This window comes from Apus apus, chromosome 4 (assembly GCF_020740795.1).
Source record: "Apus apus isolate bApuApu2 chromosome 4, bApuApu2.pri.cur, whole genome shotgun sequence".
Classification (NCBI taxonomy): Eukaryota; Metazoa; Chordata; class Aves; order Apodiformes; family Apodidae; genus Apus; species Apus apus.
In genome coordinates, this window is record NC_067285.1 from 11,476,416 (window position 1) to 11,497,658 (window position 21,243).

Sequence of the window (21,243 nt, forward strand, 5' to 3'; positions counted from 1 at the left end):
ATGGAATCAGTTTTGGTTTAGAGCAGACTGTCATGATCCCATCCAATTCCCTCTGTGCTTTTGTTATTCCTACTGTCCTCAGACCTGGATTTTTACTTTATCCATTTCAGCTTCCTTTCCCACTGCCTCTGAGGAAGAAAGACTGAAATACTGCTTTAAGCATTCAGTTCAGAAATATTCACCAGCAATATTCATAACTTATTAATTAATATACTTGATACAGTCAGGAGCATAGTTTTACACAGATTTGTCTGAGAAGGACAGAAAAACCACAGGAAACAGAGGATGAGAAAACAAGAGATGGCAAGAGAAAAGTAGCTCTACTGGCTCTATTGTATTTCTCAGCCCAGTTTTATCGTGCTAAGAAAAGCAAAGCTGCTGTGATGTAGCATTCACTGTCTTGTCTGCCTGTCTGCCTTGTTGAACTCTGCACCAGATTTCACTGCCAGTGCACCTTGGAGAAAAATCACTGAATTCTTGCTGTGGAAGAATGTCTTCTGTGCAGTCCTTCCTGCAAAAGGAAGAAGCACTTTCATTATCCTCATTCATGACATTTCAGCAGTTCTTTTGAATTCTCTATTACTCTTTTTTTTTGCTGGGCAGGGCTTTTAATTGAAGGAGATTAAAGGGAACATGTATCCCCACGCAGGGAGAAGCCCCTTAGCTGACTACACTTGATTTTGCAATCTTGAAATAAACTGGGCAGCCTTTTATATTAACATCAATAGTTACAAGACCCAGACTTACATAGAGAATTAAAGAAGACAGCAATACCTGCTTCACTCAGAGTAGAACTTTATTTGCTGTTTAAACACTGAATTTCTATGGAGTAATTTTATTATCTAAGCTTGTCAGAACTTGGAGTAAAAAAGTAAATCTGTGTGGTCAGGTAAAGTGGGGGAAAAATTAAAAAAAAGTGTTTTTGCTGTTAATCCTGAGAGTGATTTTTTATCAGTTCAGGAGAAAAAATTCCAGTTATAAAAGACAAAAAGAATTTATAATATTTTTTTCTCCTGGTAGTATTTTATTATAGAACTCCAGATTCATTTCAAATCTGTATTCAGGCCATGGTAGTTCTTTCTAAGAGGGAAGGACACATTTGTTTATCGTTTTACACAGCACCAAAACTGAGTGACATTAGAAATTAGTAGCTTTTGCGGCCTTGGGAACCTGAACTCTTGTGACAGTAGGCATCTCTCATCGTGGGCTGCAACCAAAACTAGCTGGGGACAGGGCTGAAGCGGCAGGTCTTTGTGCTCCGTGCAGGGACTGAGGCTCACAGCCAGAGGGCAATAGCGCTTCAGGAATAGAGGGGTATGGAACTGCAGAAGCCCTCGGCAAATCTGTCCTAGTAAACGGCCTAGAAACGAGATTGTCCTTCTTCATTTAATTGATTTGGGTAAATGGATGACACGGTTACTTGTGCGTTATTAAAGCATTAATTTGCCCAGTTTCCTTACACTGTGTTCCTTCCTGCCATTTGAGCATTATTGTGGCAATATCTCTTCAGCAGAAACACGTCCTAGATGCCGATGGAAATCTTTGATGGTGTTCATCCTTCAGCTACCTGTCTCCCAGGCCCTTTCATAGAAACTTTGAGCTAAGTGTGACACTGTCAGTCCTCCCTCTGAACCCACTGTCATTAAGGGGGGTTGGACTAGATGATCTTTCGAGGTCCCTTCCAACCCCTAGGATTCTATGATTCTATGATTAATACTGAGAGCTTCTCCTATCAGTATTCCCATATCTCACACCTTCATGGGAAGTGTGAACCTGTTGATGCTTGTGCTGGTGACTTTGTATGGCCAGAGATGTGAAAAGGAGCCTTAATGCAATTGAGAATCAGGCCTATTTGTTTCATTGATGATATCAGCAAGGATCTGCCTAGTTCTTTTTTATTGTGTTTCACTTAAATAACAAACCTGCCTGCTAGGTTTAGGTCTTATGCTAAAACATCAGTCCTGTGTCATGAGAAACTGTCCTGACAGCCGTGGGGAGGCAGAAGGCAGATACTGAATGTGATTAGACTCTCTTGGCTTCACACTTTAGCACCCCGTAGTTCAGACAATTATGCAAGTGCCAGTTCTGAAATACACAAACATTTGCACCCTTAGGTTAACTAACTTTGCTTTATCATTGAAATAGTCTTGGTTAGCTGATGAACAGTACTTTTGAATGCTATTTCATTTCCTTCTGAATGCTTGTGGAAAATACAGATGCACTATGCAATGCCTGCAGTGCATCTCTCTTTAGGGGCCTAGATATCTACCTGGCATGGTTTTACTGGAAAGATTCTCGGGTGTTTTTTGTTCCATATGAACATAAACTGGTACGGCTTGTACTCCAAATACTGTGCTGCAATTGTACACCATCACAGATCCATAATTCAATCTACAGCTGAATCCATCCTGTGCTGAGGATGAATGTCAGAGGATCTGACATCCTCAGATGTCTGTAGCACTGGGATGCAAGCACACTTCCTCTTTAACAGAAATCTATGTTTGTACCATACATCAGTATTAGACAATGATATTGGCTAGGGGGGAGGAGGGGAGAGGAAGGTGATGAGATTTTACCATGGCTGGGGCCACAGTTAATTTTTTTACACAAGAGCTTTTGGAAACTGTAGAACAAAGGTAACTATAATCAGAGATACTTCAGTTGCACCCCATGTAATGTCTGAAAAGCTTGCAAAGCACAGCATATAAAACCACAAGTAACATTTTCAGTTTCTGGTATAGCTGACCTTATCGTGAAACTGTTAGTATTAAGAATGTCCTGTGGTTACATGTTAAATCATGTCTTGACTTTTAGAAGGTATGAACATGGCAATCACACATCTGGCTTAACTAGTTATTTCTGTATCTTAAAACAGTGGGATTTTAACAATTCCTGATCGATTTACAGTTCTTCCATGACAGTATGTCTGTAATCCATAACAGTATGTATGGTACTCAAATTCTAAACTTTCTTAAGGGGTTTGCTTTCCTTTGATTATTACCTGTGCTGCAAATCATCATAGATAGAGGTATTAGCCATGAGCTTTAAGAAGGGATACAGAACTTCTGGAATTAATTAATATCTGTCTCTAATTACAGTGAAGGACTTGCAATCCTGCTTGACTAAGGCAAATAAGATTCCAGTTTAAACCAGTAAAGGTTGCTAGGGTAAAACCATCATCAGTGAAAGCCAGATGATAGACTGCTTCATACCGATAAAACAATTCCTGCTGACAAATGCTTCACTCTTTTTTTGATAGGTACATTATCTATTTCACCTGAGTTCTTTCCAAGCAGGCACAAAATGTCATCAATATATGCAAATTCCAATTCCCAGTTACCAGACTGTGGCCTGGGTAGCTGATTGCAGTCTAAAACTGATGCCTCCGCTGTCTCCAGATTTTGCTATACTGGCTCATGCTATGGCAATCCAATTGATGCTAATGCTTGTTGATTGCTACACAGCCTGTTGTGCCAAATTGTAGGCAGCAATTTGTTGTCAGCATCAGTGTTCTGCATGCACCAGCCTGTAGCCAAGGAATTTATTACATTCCAAGACTGCGGAGGTGAACGGGTGGCTGGTGCATCTGGAAAGAGATATGGAACAGCAATTCATGTCACTTACTAGGATGATTTTTTTTGTAGGGCCTTAATGAGCCAGATGATTTGCAGGCCTGAAAATGGCACTGTGAAACTTCTGTGCTTAGAACTGTTTCTGCTGTGGAAAATCGTATATTTTCATTCTCTTGACTTTGAGAAATATGATCTGAGTATAGTCAAACATAGTTAAGTCAAGCTTGGCTTGGCCAAGTGTGCAGGTACTAATAGGAACCAAAACTATGGCATGAGTCTAGACACATGTATAGTAAGAAATCCCTAACTGATACTAATGCACCAAATTGGACTGTGGGTACTGATCCTCTCTGAGGCAGATTTCACTGCATTGTTTGGTTTTGTTTTCACCTAACCGATTACAGAACAGTGTGTGTGTGTAGTATTATAGCTTTTTAATTAGAGAGGCACATGATAACTTAGGAATACAGTGCATCAGAGTGTTAACAAATGAATTACAAAAATACAGGAGTCCCACTTGTATGTAAGTATTTGTTTTCTCTAAGCAGATCAGAATGGTGTTATTCTTCATTATAAAGTGTATTCTGCAGCTATAGTGTTCTTACTACAACAAGGATGATTAAAGAAGCACATGGCAGTGGGAAAATAGGCTGGCTGTTGCTTCCAAAGCAATTAAGCAACATTCAGTCACTAGTGTTTGAGTAAATAGATTTGTGAAAATTCAATCAAAAAACTAAGGAAAACCCATTTAGGTCATCTACTTCATTGCTGTTTCCTGGAGTATGTTCTCCATTACTTGTAGATATCCCAAGCACCACAGCTGCCAAAATGTTCCTTTGGAACATTCATGCAATCTAATGGATGTTTAGGAGTTTTCCCAAGTGATATGCAGCTTAATTTTTCTTTTGATTAGTGTAATCTTCTTTATTTCTGCTTTTAAGGTTACATCAAAACAGGTTTTTTCTTGATCCAGAAGAAGAAGTTACAGGCAAAAGTAAAAAGCTGTGACAAAATTCTTCTTGGTGTCCTGCTTTTGATAGCAAGTATAAAAAAAAATAACAAAAGTAAATGGTACAATTTTATCTCATTTTTTTTTTAATTTGTCGCGTATCTTAGATTAGCACCAGAGTTCTTAAAATTGTTTAATAGTGATGCATTAAATTTTTGTTTTAAAGCTTCATGCTGTGGTTGAGAAAGAAAAATGAGGGTTGAAAATAGTCTTCATAATGTTAAACATTCTTCTTCTTGTTAATAATATTTTACAAATATAATTATTGCACTGCTGCCTAGTAGGAGATGCTGACTCAAGTAGCCTGACAGAGGTGAGGCTGCTGCAGCTCCATGTCCCCTGACCCAGAGAATAGCAAAGTTTTGTGTTTGTTCCTGGTAGATACACCTGTACATGTATGCACCGTACATACATGCAGATGTACATGGATGGTGACAAAGATTAACAGGAACAGAAAACACAGCACACACACAAACAGCAGTTGCCTCATCCTGCTCCACTCTCTAATTGATCAAGATGAAATCGTTTTTATGAAAAATATGTGCACTATAAACATACATACAATATTGAACTCACCAGTGCCTGGTCTTTTACACCCAAGTCTGTCTGGTGTCTGGGCCCTGAATGCCATGTCAGCTGCTGACAACTGGACATCCTCAGTTGCCTCATGCATAGATGTCTAAATACATAACAGGTCTCCTTGTGAGCAGATCCAGACCTACACAGCTTTTCTCCAGTAGCCATTTCTCCAGGCCTTTTGAGCTCTCCAATAACTAATTCACAGACCTGGACTCATGACTACATCATCATCTGGCATCCAAGTCTCTTTTCCTGCTCACTGGCTTGTTTGGCTTGGTGATTATCTGCTCAGTATGCACACACTCCAGTCACTCCAGTTGCTGGCAGTGCAGACACATGGACTTCTGAGATCTATGGTTGAAGTCCAGTTGCTGAGACTCAGACTGCCACACACACACAGAACAGATAACAGGAAAATAGAGATGGAGATGCCAGATGCTTTTCCCTGACATGGCATATTGAGCCCAGTGACCCTGTCTCCAGTAACCTTACTAAGTGATGTGCAAAGTGATGTAGGGAGATCCTCTCTCATTGATGATCTGGTGTGTCTCACCCAGCCATGAGCTGATGACTGTGCTGTGACAGCCCTCGGAGGAGCTGGAGCAGGGGTTCCACTGGCTCTGACCAAGTCATTCCTCTGCCTCCTGTTTTTCCTCTCTGCTTCTTAACATAAACAGAGATGAGCCTTTAATCATGTAATCTAATTTTATTAAATCCTAATCATCTTTTCTTAGAATATGAGGCTACTTGATATCAAAATATTAAAGGAATGCTATTTTAAGATCAAGGATCATGTTGCAGCTGGAGCATTGGAATTGAGTTGCTGGACTTGGTGTAGCAGTTCTCAGAAGTGGCAACCCATTAACTTTCCTGTTATGGGCTATGGAGAAAGCTTAGTAAAGGAATAAGAATGATTTTCCAACCAAATAGTCCTCTTTACTCAGTATCTGGAGAGGAAAAACACATGTGAACTGAATGCTGATGTAAAAGATTTTTTTTGTTCATTTATTTTTTCCACAATAACAATTTTTTAAGAAGTCTTTGTTTACCTGGAATCAAAACCAATTTGAACTGTTGTTTATTTTTAATAGAGGCAAATTTAGCCACACCTAAACCCAAATTGAGACAAAAGGTTACAGTTTGACTCATTTTTTCTAACATGATTTTTGGTAGTGTTTTCTCTTCCAAACAAAAACAGAATTGAAGACCATAGCCTTCTTTTCCATTACCAAATAGGCTGTCGATGCCTTCAGCTGAGTGCCTTCTCAGGGCTGTAAATTTTCTTCTACAGCTCATGTGATATAGTTTCCAAATACAATTAACTGTTTAGCACTTCAGTTTTCTAAGATATGAGTGAGACAGCAGTGATTGAACTTAGCTTAGATCTCTGGCTTTTATTATATTTGAGTCTAGGGTTGAACCTGAGAAACATTATTAGACTGTGGAGAGAAAACAGATAATGCAATAGCTCATGAGCTACCTGGTCTGATTCTGCTTGTTTATACTAGGATGTAGGTAAGGGAACTTTACCCTCAAAAAAAAAAGGCTAATAGAGGATGAATAATCATTTAGTATATCAATGAAAATCATAAATCCTAGTTAGCAGATTGAGGAAACCTCGTATCAATATTGGAGAGCATGAGCTAATACCTGTATTGGATTTTTTTGTTGTTTTGTTGTTTTGGGGTTTTTTTATGTGATTGTTTCTTTTACTGTTAAAACAGTGATTATGGATATGAACGTCACAGCAATGGGCAGTGTTTACCAGCATTTTGGTATAACCCATCTTCTTTGTCAAAAGACTGTAGCCTTGGACAGAGTTATCTCAACAGTACTGGGTAAGTGCCACACCCCACTTTATTTAGCTAGAGCACCTGTATGAACTTTAACCTAATGATAACTACAGATTGCATTTACTGTAGGTGTCTCAAAGCTAGCTGAAGCCCTTTGGGACCTTTTCTTCACTCAGTTTGTTAGGGTTCATAGTCTTGTCCTGCAGATCTCCAGATCCTTTCCCATCAAAATGATTTCTTAATGAAACTTGGGGTGTGGGTGCGTAGAAACTGTAAGACGAAGGCCAAATCATTAAAGTCTCTGAGAAGACTTTTTTTTTTTTTTAACTCATGTGGGATCAGCTGAGGCAGAAATGGTAAAAAACAAATTAGAGAAAAGAGATGAAACTAATGTACATGGGAAATGAAGTAATAGATGAACAGCTAGCCTGAATGCTGATTATTCTTTGGTGCTCTTGAAAGTCAATAGAAGATGTAGTGTAAGTTAAGATACTGACCTTAAGCTCCATTTCTGATGCAAGTGATTAAAGCAGACAAACCCAAGGTGTGATTTGGCATTTTGTACATACAAATATATGCAGAATTTGCTTTTTTTTCTTCATCTTCCTTATTTCTGTAGCTCTTGTGGGTGGCATCTTTAGGGTGAGTTGCCTCACAACTGATGAGAAGTGGAGAGTGAGAAAAGCTCTTAAACTAAGCCTAATAGTTTAATAATTTAATGCAATCCCATACTGTATGTATGTGTGATTTATTTATTATATTACAGTTTTTTAACATATAACATAGATCATAATATAATTTTATGTGGTCAACAGGTGTGCTATACAGGAAAATATTACAAGCCATTACCAACTTGTATATTAGACACTTGAATGCTTGGTTGAGACAAATGCCAAAATATATTTGAGAATCTGCTTTCTTCCAGTCTCCATATTCTAAAGAAACCTCAAAAATACCTTGGGGTTCCCATTTAACTCTGTTTTGTTCCCTGTCAACATCTTCCACAGATTTCTCTTTTCCTTTGCAGATACCGGAAGGTTGTTTCTAATAACTGCACAGATGGTGTGAGGGAACAGTACACAGCAAAACCACAGCAGTGTCCTGGAAAAGCCCCCCAGGGCCTTCGCATAATCACATCTGATGGCAAACTGACAGCTGAGCAAGGACACAATGTCACTTTCCTGGTGCAGCTGGAAGAGGTAGGCTCTATTTTCATGTTGCATCCCAGGCCCCATGAGTGTGTTTGCATCGGATTCATGTCAGACAGAGTTTGCAAAGTGGTGAAGAGGCGAACCAAGAGTGTCTGGGATAAAGTCAGTCAGCTCCATGATGTAGCTGTGGTCGAGTTTACTCTAAAATATGATGGATGATGTTATGGAGATGATGAGACAGGAAGAGTGTTGTGGTGTGTAGGCTAATAGCTGGGAGAAGTCGATAAACTGGAAACTGGTTTGGTTTGGGAATTTCACAGTAGAAATGGAGAGTGCAGGTTTGAATCCCGATCCCCACCTCTAACTGTGCATTTGACTTCTTAACTTGTTTGAAGCTGAATTCCCATTTTTGCTTTCCACTGACTTTCAACCAAATGTATGTAAAAGTAGATGTGCAGATCTGTCCCCATCACACAAGTTGGTATGTATTGTTTAGGTGGTTGTAGAAGAAATCTTAAGATTTCATCATCAGCATTAAGTCTGAAATTGATTGCTAATGTGAAGCTGTTGCAGACTCTGTTCAGAGCCTCCGTATTTGTTTCATCTTAACTTGATCTTTCACTGTTCTGCTCCTCAATTTCTGTGTCCTTAGAAAAGAATGGTTAAAAATTTTTCACCTGTTATTTCTTCTCAGCAATTCTTTGTCTATTTTTAACCATAGGCTCCCAAATAATAAAATTCACAATCTATTTTCTCTTTTTCTCTAATCAATTTGTTTTCTTTACACTTCCACCCTTTCTCCTGTGTAGTTGGCCAATAAATCCTTGAACATCTATACTTTTCACTAGGACACAAGGTACCTTGCTTTACAGCTTAGAGCATTCATGGAAATCACTTCTGATCCTCTCCATAGTAAATGTCATCCGTAGTAAGGAAAGAGAAATGAGAATGACCTCTGGAGCTGAATTTTGTAGGGGTTGTGTTGGGTTTTTTTACCTCTCTATTATTGATGCTTTCCCCAGCATACAGGTGTCCTGATTTGTAAAGGCAATAACACATAATAAATCATATCTAACCTGAAGCAGTTGTTTGACTTGAATGTTCATTTTCTGAAAAATGTGGTCACTTTATTCCAGTAGTGACAGTCATACGACTTTGCTACTGTAGATGCTGTCACAACAGTATAAGCATATAACTTCATCTGGATAAATTATTGATTTCTGTGTTTAGAGATGGAGAGTAAAAAGTCCAAAACAAAACTCAAAGTCTACAGGCTTTAAATAAAAATATTATGAAAGAAAAAAATCAAGAAAGGTGTTGTTATATACTCCCAACAAAAAAGTGTTCATTGTGTTGCCTTTCTATTCTCAGCAAAGTTTTGAAACAGACTGAGAGAAGGAGGTGGGTAATCTAAAAAGTCAGTCACAAAGCAATCAAAGAATTATGCCAACAGCCAGAGGGAGAGACAATTGCCCACAGTTTGGAAAACTCAAGACAAATGTCCTACTCTTTCTTCTCTGAGCATTTGAATTCACATAACCTATAAGAATGCCCTAACCACTCAGTTATACAGGGAACTCCTGTGAATAGTTTTGTCTTTTCTGTTGATTCTGATCTTTTTTGATAACCCTGCTTCAGTATTCACTAGAGTCTGAGAGCAACACCTTCTCTCTTAGGAGATGGAGTCTTTCTCGTGCTGTGTATCAAGGAATACGCAAAGTATGTTTTGATGAGCGAGTACTCTTTTGAGGAGATCTAAAGAGGGGCTTCTTTCAGTATATCTGATAAAGAAGAGGTTAGAAATTTCTCTTAGGGCTTGAAACACTATTGATCAACCTCCAGTCTTTCTGATCATTCTCCCTGTGTCCTCGTTTGAGCCAGGATGAGGCCAGTTTTCCTCCTACTGATTTTTTTTCCCTTCACCTTGCTAGATTAATCTTGACCTCCTGCTCCTAGATTTGTCAATATAGAGAGCTTACAGAACAACCAACATAATCTGTGAGTGAATGTGACCCAATCTCACAATGACTTTTGGCTGATGTTGCAATAAAAGGAATATTAAACAAAGAAGAAAATTTACCCAGCTATGAGCAAGCTATAGGGAGAAAAAATTGTGGTTGTAGCAGCATAACAGTATATACACTAAAGCATTTACTAAATTAACTGTTTCTGTAACAAAAATCATGCCATTCGCTAGAAAAGTTAAACAGCTCAGCAAAAGAACATCCACCCTTTTATAAAGTAGGTATTGATCTCACAAAATCACAAAATAATTGAGGTTGGAAGGGATTTCTAGAGATTGTTTTGCCTAATCTGACTTTGAAAGGGGTGTTTCTTTCCCTTGCAAACAGGGCAGAGGTATCACAAAACAAGAACTTGCCATTTTCTGTTTAGTTCTGCCTGGCACAGGCCAACAGCATGGTACAATCCAGGATTTTCAGCATCCACTAAATCTATGCTATTCCATTTTTGCTGAAGAGAAAGTGTAAGGCAAATTTAAAAAGGCTTGCTATCTTTGCGTATGCATGTGTGGTTTTTCCCAACAGCACATGAAGAAAGTATATCCTGTTCAGCCTTTGGTGGTCAATGTTTTTAAGTGCTTCCCACTGGTGGGGACTCCTCCTTTAGCTTGTGTCACATTTAGTATCTTTTAAGTTGTAAAAAAAGTAGCGACCTTTGCATACATTGAAGTCCCTTTGCATCTCTTGTATCCCTCTGAGACTGTTTCAAGCCTTCAGATCTGCAGAGCTGTTCCATACACCACAGCCTCCCAGCTCTCTTTTTTTCATAACTATATTCCACTTGACCTGCAAGAAAAAATGTAAGCAGCTGGTGAGCTGAGGTACAAGAGTTTGTTTGAGATTTGTACTCCTATTATCTTTCTAGGGCTTTCTGCTACTTCTGAGGACCCACTAGGGTCTGAAAAGAAGAACTGCAGAGGCAGGCTCTCTAAAAAACTGTTTTCACTCAGGTGGGGGATTCAGGGGCAGGAACCACAGCACAGGAGTTTCTTGTAGAGCCTGCTTGTCCCTGTAGTGATGCTGAGGGCCAGGACTGTGTCATTCTGACCATGACACAATGTCGATAAAAGATGTCTGAAGAAAGAAACAAGGACAAGGCATTTAGAAGTGTTCTGTTATTGAAGATGACACAAAAGGAAAATAATCATTGAAGTCTGTGCGAGTGAAGAGGGCACAGGCACTAAAACCAGCAGTGCATAGAGCACTGCTGATTTCTGAGAGCTGTGATTCTGGCCCAGTTTCTCTAACTGGCTCACATGAAATTTTCCTGTGAAGGATTTATATCTCACAACATATAATATCATTAAAAGCAAAAACAACCAACAAATCATATTTAAATTATGAATTATGAATGTAAGGATGCTTTCCAAAGTGCTTGAACTTCTCTGTCACCTTTTAGGATTTCTAGATAACTTCTTAAAAACTGCTTGCAAAGTCACCCTGCAATTTATATCTTTGATTCTATTACTGGAAAGGTTTGTTCAGGTTCATTCTCCTATTAATCTGGATATAATCATAATTACATTCTTACTGGGTGACAACAGCCTAGAAGCATCAATATTTCCTTTTATAATTAGCGTGTGTCTCATTGTACAAAGCTTTATGGCAGTGGTTAATAAGCAGAGCACCATACTTAGGCTGGTAATTTTGCTCTTAAATTTCCATTGAACTAAGCAGAATAGCAACAGCATCTCTGTCACTAAATAGCAGCACAGGAGAAAACTCGTTATTCTTAAAAGCAAGTTTTCCCAATGACTCAAACTGCTGCCAGTTTAAAGGTTAGTGCTTTGTCCTGGCCTGTATGTACAGACCCATGGCTGGGATTTCTCATCCTGCAGCATTCAACGGCAGAGTTGTTTCTCAACCTGAACAAACTGCATCCTTACTTTATTTTTACACAACAACAAAAGAAACACAAATAAAAAAATTACAGAGACTTTTTTCCTACTGAAGTTCTTCAATCCAATGTCCATGTCTTATTTTGCTGCTCTGTTATAGAAAACAGAGGAATTGTATTAAGTCAGTGTTGTTTCTTTGTGCCTTCTTCATCACATGGTTTTCCTGTCTTGCCTGTCACAAACCCAATTGTGTTTGCATTATTTGTATGAACACCAGACACTTGTGCTTGCTGTGGTGCTCCAGCAGAGAGACCAAAACCTGCACCCTCCAGAACAACAATATTCAACCCAATGGCATTCAGACTTGTTTCATCTGATTGCTCATGCATCTTTGCTGAGAAAACAGACAGTAAAGACACTCAGGGCAGAAAATTTCAGGGCTTTGGCTGGTTCATTACAGATAATTCACAGAGAAACTGTCTCCTCTAATTTATTTTTTTATCTTGAGAAAATGACAGCCAAAAGTCTGACATTCCAGGTCTGCCTTACTTCTCACTTGACAAGGCCATTCCACTTGCAGTAGATTTTAGCTTACTTTTAACTACTTGGTGCTGCTGCATGATGTTAGGATTAGCCTAATGTGTAGGGAAAGCTCATTTGTTCCTACAGTTCTAGCCATGGGCTAGAATTCTGGCATTCTGAACTCATTCCTGAACTGCACTCTTCTCTCTTTCTGTGTAACTTTGAGTAAGAAATGTAACCTTTCTGCTTTTTTGTTGCTTCATTTGAAAGGAAAACTTTGCTTTCTACTTCATTCCCTCCATACCATTATTTAGGTGCTGAATGCTCATAAAGCCAAAGGACTTTCTCTTACCATGTGAATATTCAAATTGAGCCCTGAATTCCCTAAAGACCACTATGGTTTTCTGTAGTGACAATGTTAATAAATGGCTGTAGAAGGTATGTTGTATGTCAGGTACATTTAACGAGCTTGGGGACCTTGCTGAGAGGGATGATAGATACCATTAGCATTTCCCACCTCAGCATTGTTGTTTGATGCAATTCAAAATTGAACTTGGCTGAAGTCTCTGGAGATGTGCTTAGCATTTTAATTGTTTTGATTGTTGAGGTAACTAAATTAAAGATGCAAAGCTAGTAGTACTTAAAAGCATAGTCTGTAATTTTTTTTAGTATCCTACTGTTTTTTTCTCTTTTGATATCACAAGTTAGTAGTGATCACAGAAATATGAAACCTTCCTCAAAACTTTAAACGTGGATGTTGAATCATGGCTGTTTGTCTTACTAACACCACCACATCCCTGATAATAACAGACAGATGAGAAAGATCAGTATATCCCCTCCCCCATACCACTGTTGTCTGAGTTATAGTTGCATTTTTTGTGTTACTGAGGATGGCAAGCTGGTTGAGAGAAATCAGAGCCTTTAATGCATTTTTAAATTCAATGCTGAAATTCCATGAAAATGTATGAAAGCTGACCTCACCTTCAGGATGACACACCAGTCTTCTAATGCACCTCCAGTCACAGAAGTTGAATTATTCTCCATAATCCTGAAAGGCTGTACTTATTGATTCCCATAGAGTACAGATGATTTTCTATAGAAAAGCCTCATAGGTGAGTCTAGCTAGCAAAACTGGTAGTAAAACTGAATTATTTTATGAGTACAATTAACTGATTTGGTGTAGAAAACAAAGCACATGCAAAAAGTATCAAGTTAATTGTTCTGATAAAAGACACATTTCGTATGTAAAAAAAAATCCTCTGAAAATTTCCTCTGAAAGTAGGAATTTACACACAAAAGCATCTTTTTCAGTACTTGATCAAGTTGGATTTGAGTATCGGTTTACATTTAAGCATGTGCTTTAAACAGACCTAGACAAAAGGTACCCCATGTTAGATACTCTCTTGCAACTGAAATATCTTTGATGGATGTTTTCTGATGGTGACAGGAAAATACCAAGGAAGGAAAAGGGTTAATTTAAAGCACAAAACATTAATCCATGAAGACAATCCAACAGCAGCAGTGTCTGTCCCTTGCAAAGGGTAATTATATCCCTTATCAATATTTGTAAGGCAGAGACACAAGGCTGTGCATAATTGAAGACTTAAAATGAAATCTGAAATAAGGGAATCAAAATGAAAAGCTTTGAATGGTGTTTCTTGGTTTTAATACTTCCATTTAGATACAAATGCTGGAAGACGATAGGAAAAATTCCTTACTGCAGGCTTCTGGACAAGATTCAGATGGAGTGTTTGAGAAAGAATCTTGCTAGGTGGGCTCTCACATCTCATACACCAAAATACTGAAAGCTGCATAAAAGTAATAAAAATGTAAAAATATTGTTGCAAACTGTGTAAGCTGTTTTTTAATATACTCTGAGGCAAGAAGGTTCACAGAACTTTTTGGAAGCATCCAGGTCTTTTGTAAGCTCTAAACTTTTATTCTTTTGGCAAGACACAGGAAAAAATATGCATTTTGCTTGGAGTAGAGGAGAGGGGTAAGATGAAGGGGAATCTTTTCTTTGTACTTGGGAACACCATGGATATTTAATGAGAAAATCCTGTAGAAAACAGTAAAGTTTTGATTTACATTTTAGTAACATATGTTTTAGAGATAAAGGGCATAATATGAGGCTTTGTGAAATTTGTTTTTAATTCCCAGGGCTTCTTTTCAGGCTAAAAGTTCAGCATACACTAAAGTCTTTGGCTGGATATAAGCCTTTATCAAGACTGCAATGTAATTCAGGTTGTATCCAGGCTTGTGCATATTGCATAACCGAGAACGAGGTAAAAAAATCCACTAAAAGTACTTTCATTTTTTCAGCTGTTGGAACTGGTTGCTGACTAGCTCAGGGTGATTAAAACACAGGAGCTGAATGCAGAGATACCACCACAGGCAGCCAACTTGGCAAATTTCTCCTTTGATGCCTAAGAGCACTGGCATTAAAGGCCTCTTATGATGAAGGCCAGAGAGGTGCGCCCAAAGATAACTCTGTGCTGATTGCATCCAAGTGCTTTGCTATGGCTGCAGAAGGCAGGGAGTTTTATGTCTGCCGTAACTGAGCTAAAAGCTTCAGAAAATACATATCATGTAGTATTGGGCTTGTCAAAATGACAAGGGGCAGCTGGGAAAAGCAACTGGAGAGATTTTTGTGAGATGTATGTATATTCATCAAAAACTTCACAAAAAATTCACAAAACTTCTCTTGGTGAACCAGTAACTTGCAAATGGCTCTGGAGAGCTTCCAGAAACACAGGCAGCTGGGGCTGGTGTAGATCAGGAGTGGGCTGCATGGGTAGTGTTTTGATTTTGGCTCACCTGCCTTCTCTTCCTTTCTTATTCTGCCCATGCTCTTACCTGGCGTAGATAAAACATTAGAACAAGTCAAACCACATTATCTTTGATTCCTTACTTTTTTCTCCTCTTTCCTAAGCTAGAATTTTAAATGTCAGCTTTTCAAAATGTGGCATTTTCAGAGAGGTGCTATAGCCTGGATCTTACTGAATGTAAAATGTATTTCCAGTTCAAAGGGTTTTAAAACAAAAGAGGAAAGGCCAAGACAAATGAAAAAGACTGGAGAAACAGCAGCTGAAGCTCTTCTACAATTAGATTTTCAGATGTCCCTGTCAGCATCTTTTCCCCTAGGGAATTTGGGAGAAAAATTGAAATCACCATGGGTTTCAAGGCTACGGAGAAAATGAAGCGAAAAAACACTCACTAGAGCATAAATTTTCACACTTGCAGAAACAGGGCTGCTCCAAAATGCTTTCACTATTTTCATCTTCCTCTGCTACCTCAAATATACAGTGGGATATACCTTGACCTGATACATACTTCAACTGGATGGTCTCACATATACTCAGAGATTATAAAGTCAGCAGGGTCACTATAGTGGTGCAGTTTTAACCACACCAATAGCTTTTGTCCCAGCAGTGTGGCTCTACTGAAAAATGTTCAAAGACATCACGTCTTTTTTAGGAATGAAAGATGATGAAAACTCTAGTGATGATGGGCCTAGAGGAATGGGAAAAGCATCCAAGGGTACTTGAGAGGTCGCTGTCTTTGGTCCAAGTCCAACACCATGTATGAGAGAAATATATTCTCCCTATGAAAGGGATTCAGAGCTGAGGAGCTTATGTGTATGTTCACCTCTGTCTATGGAAGAATATCCCATTGGCTTGGTCAGTCAAGAATGCATCATGTTTGAAACTGCACATCTTCTTTCAAATAACTGAGCTTAATGAAGGACATAACTCTGTACTTTTAAGACCATCTCTTATGGTTCCTAATGGCTCTTCATGAGGCACAATCCCCCTTGTTTGGCCCTCTTTATAACACAGGTAGAAGCCCTTGCCTCAGTGATTTGTGTCCAAAGAATATAAGTAGCTGCTTCTAGTAAAGCATCCAATGAAGAATTTGCTAAGACCTTTCCTCAGTGTAGCTTAATAGTTTGAATTGCTCAAGCAATATGTCATTGTCAATTCCAGATGTTGCCGAGTTAATTACTAAGAGAAACTTAGTTAAGAACTACCCAAGAGCAACCTGGAGCTGGGTTAAGATGCAAGATCCTCGTGTTTCTTTCTGAAAGGATATTCAAGTTGGTCTTCTCATTAAATTCTCAGCACCCGAGGGTTCTTTTGCCCTTGCTAATGCTCTTGAGAACAAGGAGTTGCCATCTGTGCCTTCAGGACATCAGTAGGGAAGTGGCATGGGATATCTGGAAGAATCCCCAGGCTTGTGCCTCTGTCAAGGATGTCCTTCCCCCCACTCCTTCAGTCTGGGATCCTCCAGAACAGAGCAACATGGTTATTTTTTGTGTTATCCCTTTGGAGGAAACTGAGCTTCCAGCAGGGTTCCTTGACAGTGAAATGACTACAACTTCAGCCTATAAAAAGTGAGCATCAGGGAAAATCTGTCTCTCTTGCAATCTCCAGGTGTAGCTCTGCTCCTCCCACCTTCCATTCAGGCAAGCTGCCACTATATCTGCCTTCACAACAAGTTATAAAAAGACTGAGCCAGCATGAAGCAAGCTTATGTTACAATTTACTCCCACACACACACACACACACACACATTTCCCTATCTGATGTTGAAACCTGCCTGATGCCAACCATTTACACGGGTACCTTTTGTTCCAGTTGGGCATCCGGAGGACTGTTTGTCTTTCAGGGGGAAAGAAGAAAAAACAACAACAAGGAAAAGGTAATAAAACCAAAGTAAACAAAATGTCCTTTCAGCCAATTTCTTGAACTGCCCTCAGCTATTAATTTACCAGCATTATTCCAGACGTGGCAGCTGCTTCATGGCTCCAACCTGTGGAGTGAGCTACTCCACAGCAACAGCCACCAAGCATGAACGTAGCCAGCATAAACATCATGCAGAGCCACTGAGGGAGGCTTTCCAAAGGAGCAAGAATGCTTAAAGTTAAGACAAGGTATTGCATCTTACCTGGAAGGGAGACTGCCCGTAGCAGCCACAGGTCAGTGTAGGCTGTATAACTACTAGGCTGCCAGAAACTGGTTTGCCTTAGGCATGTCACTGCCTAACATCTGACAAGTATTTCTAGTGTATGAGACAGAGGTTACCTGGATTTTTTGTATACAAATGTGACATACCTCCCTGCTATACAGGCTAGCAAAAAAAAATTAAAAAAAATGGTTTTTGTCTGTAAATCAGAATAAGGAAATTACATCACTCCCCTCTTTTGAGTTTTAAAAGACTTTTAGGGCTTGAGTTTGATGAAGTTGCATGCACCAGGCTGGAATTCAGCTTCAGGAATGGAAAATTCAAACCTGTTTTAGGATTGTTTCACATTAGCAGATCCCAAATATCCTTGACTTTTGGTTTGTGGTGGGGTTTGTTTGTTTGTTTCCCAACTGTGATTTTTATTTATTTATTGTAATTTATTGTAACAATTTTGAAACATGCTAGTTTAGCATCTCAGGAGACTAATATCATACAATGGCAGTCTGAGTTATACCACAAGCCCTCTCTGCTGGGTTTATCTCTAGGTAAGAGTAGAAGAGTTTAATCAGCTCTGTCAATTCATTAGCCCTTCCCTTCTGAGGCAGGCACAAAGGCTCCCACTTAGTGTCAGCAGTGCAGGTAGCTGTTCGGAAAGAAATACAAATCCAGCTCTTTTTAAATTGAGCAACTGAGCAAGTCATAAGCTGCTGTAAGCTTTCGTTATCATGTGTGGCTGAAGCGGTTCTTTTGACACCCCACCACTTTGATGTAGTTGACACTTCCCTGAGGACTTCTCAGTTTTATCTTTCCACTTTTTATGGTTTTAAATACCAAAGCTCACAATGTAGGTTGTTCCAAAGTCTCCTGAGGCAATTTCAGTAGTGCTTACTAAGATGAGCACCATTCCCCACTAAAACTCTGCTCTTTGCTAAAAGGAAACCCAGGGGAAGGAGCCAGTATATTTTCTAGAAGATCCCCTACTCCCCTGGTGATTAGAAAGCAGGGCTATAGCACACACTTTGGAGAACACCTGCTTCTCAATGCAGCTAGGTCAACCTCAGGAGGGAGTCACTTTCTTTCCACTGACTATGAAGCAAATTGGTGAGGTGAGCATCGTGCCTCTGGTAACATCAGACCTTGTTACTATACTCTGGTTGGTCTAGGTCACCTCACAAATCCAATCTCTCAGAAGAAAGGCAGTCTATTCCAACTGTTCCTCTTTTCTGTCATCACAGGGAGACCTCCAGAGATCCCTCATTCAGGTGGATTTTGGAGATGGCATCGCAGTGTCATATGCCAATCTCAGCTCAACAGAAGATGGGATCAAGCACATCTACCAGAACGTGGGCATATTCCGAGTGACCGTGCTGGTGGAAAACAGTCTGGGATCTGATCATGCTGTCCTCTACCTGCATGTTACATGTATGTTCATACTCATTGTTCACTTCTGTTATATTTAAAAAAATATTACTTAGCCTTAGAGATGATGTGGGGCTTTGCAGCTGGGAGTGGAGTGATGGGATGTGATGAGTGTTTGTCCCCCAGCAGAGGACTTCAGACTACATGGAGCCACAGGCAATAGCAACATTTGCTTTTTAAAACACGTTCAGCCTCTCATTTTCGGTGGTTTGATTTGGGACACCTCAAAGGAGTGTCCAGCCCTTTGTGAAATGCACCTTTATTAGCATGTTTACACTTTCAGAAAAACAAAGACATCCAGTACCTGTAATCACTTTTAAAAGCCTTGACTTTTACATTGTACCTGTGTTTTGCCCTCTAATGAAATACAACCACATCTGGAATGGAAACCAGTACATTTCAGTCTTTCTGTTGTCATAGGAACCAAAATCTTGGTGCTAAGGAGTATTACAAGAAAAAATATTATCTTCACTTTGCTCCTCTGCTGTTCTTTTTAACCTTTTCGTATTTCAGCTGTATCTGATTTACAGCTGAACCGTATCTCGAGCCCTTGCATAAAACCAGCCATGTGTTCTTTCATATTTATTCTTCCACATGGTTATGAACCCAAAGGGTCAACCTATTATTGAAATTCTGTAACATCCCTAATGGATTTTGTTTGGGGCCATGATTTTCTTTATATACTGGGGCTTTTTTGTTGATTATTTGTATTTTCAACTGCATGCTTCTGTGCCAGATTTTCTGGAAGAAAAAAGGAAATTCCAAGACTTAAAGTTATGCCTACAGAAATACTACTTATTCTCTACCAAATCAACTCCACGTATTGTCTAGATAATTTAGCACATTCCATATACTTTAACTCTAGTTTTGGAGTTACTTCATACAGCATGAAAGCAGCTGCCTCTTCAGGAGAAGAGGATGGTAGCTCCATGATGATACACCATCATATACCAGATGGGAGAAGTGGGAGATAGGGGGTTTAAGAGGGAGCACTAGAGAAGCAGGAGCAAGTATCTCCCTGACCGCCTTTCTTCAAAAAGACCTTTGGTTCACAATCATAGTGTACTATTTCTGATTCCCTAACTCTTTAGATTCCAGTCTGTGGCAAACTTTCCTGTCACATAATCCTTCAGAAGCACCACCACGTGTTAGAAAGAGTTATAATACCTTGCAAAAATAACTGTACTTATAAATTAGCTTATTGTGAAGCTTGGGGTTTTGGTTTCAGGGCTTAGCCTATATCACTTCAGCACTGAGGCACTGGTGAAACAAGGTTCATTCTTATCTTTTGTACAGCTACTGATTTTTTACTTCCCCCCCCTTTTTTTTTTTTAGTAAAGTATCATCCTAAGTAGAGTAGAAAAAAGGACCTCTGCTCAGAATAGACATTTATACACTTACGTGTAATTTCTTTGGTTCTGGAGTCATATTCTAGTTTGCCTCCCAGCGTGTGCTTGGATCATTATCATGGGAGCTGCTGCAAGCTCTGAATGCAGAAATCCCCCTCCCACTGCTGCTGATTATGAAAGTCAATTCAATAGGAGCCATGGTCTGTTTCTTTGTTGTTTTTTTTTTACTGTTTGTAAAGGTCACTGGAAACAAATGGAGAGGTGTTCTGGTGATTGGTATTTTGCAGGAGGTTCTGACAGCCTCGTGCAAGCAGGGTTTGTAATCAGCTGTTGTTTGACAAGAGATGATTCCATGGAGACCGTTGCACACCCTTGGTCTATCTACAAAGTAATGAGGCTATGTGAAGCAACAACTGCTTTCTCATGCAACAACCACAAAATGGAAGGAGAAGGCAGGTATCCAGCCTTCACTCTCACTCAGTGGCTTTCTGGTTTATAGCTTTCTTAATCCATTTTCTGGAGACATTGAAAGCTTAAGAAGCAGTTTGATTGTTTAAGCAGTACAAGAAGTAACCAATATTCAGGTGCTTGTGTGACTTAGCGGTTGATAGTGTATGTTTCTGTGTGTGCAGGTAATGCCACCATGGGACTTAAATACTGTGTGATCATTGCAGCTAGGCCAAGGTTGTACATGCCTGATCCTCTGGAGAAGTGACAGCTCTAAGGGATATTTCTCGTATTTCTCTGCATGACAAGAATTAGGGACTTCAAAACAAGTTGCAGACTGAGCATGGTGCCACTCAGACTAGCAATAGATTTGCTGAGGATGTACAGTAAATCCAGTCCCTTCCAGGACCTAACACACAGATCCACAAAAGCTTCTAAATCCTTTAAATGCTTGCATTGACATTCAGCCCTCTGCTGAGTGTTCTGCTTGAGGTATGTGAGTTTGGCCTTTGGGGAATTTTGTACAAATATCTGTCCTTACCATAGGCACACACACTGTATTACTAAGATCCACAGAA

General features: G+C 39.4%; 1 protein-coding gene across 3 annotated transcripts in view; it reads left to right on the top strand.

Annotated features, from left to right (window-relative positions):
- Positions 1–21,243, top strand: part of SORCS1 (sortilin related VPS10 domain containing receptor 1) — a 275,819-nt gene that overhangs the window by 227,535 nt on the left and 27,041 nt on the right. For all 3 annotated transcript variants that reach the window (XM_051619103.1, XM_051619104.1, XM_051619105.1), the window contains exons 17-19: positions 6,885–6,998; positions 7,981–8,152; positions 18,686–18,872. In XM_051619103.1, the coding sequence (XP_051475063.1) occupies positions 6,885–6,998; positions 7,981–8,152; positions 18,686–18,872 (473 nt within the window). The remainder of the gene's footprint in view (positions 1–6,884; positions 6,999–7,980; positions 8,153–18,685; positions 18,873–21,243) is intronic.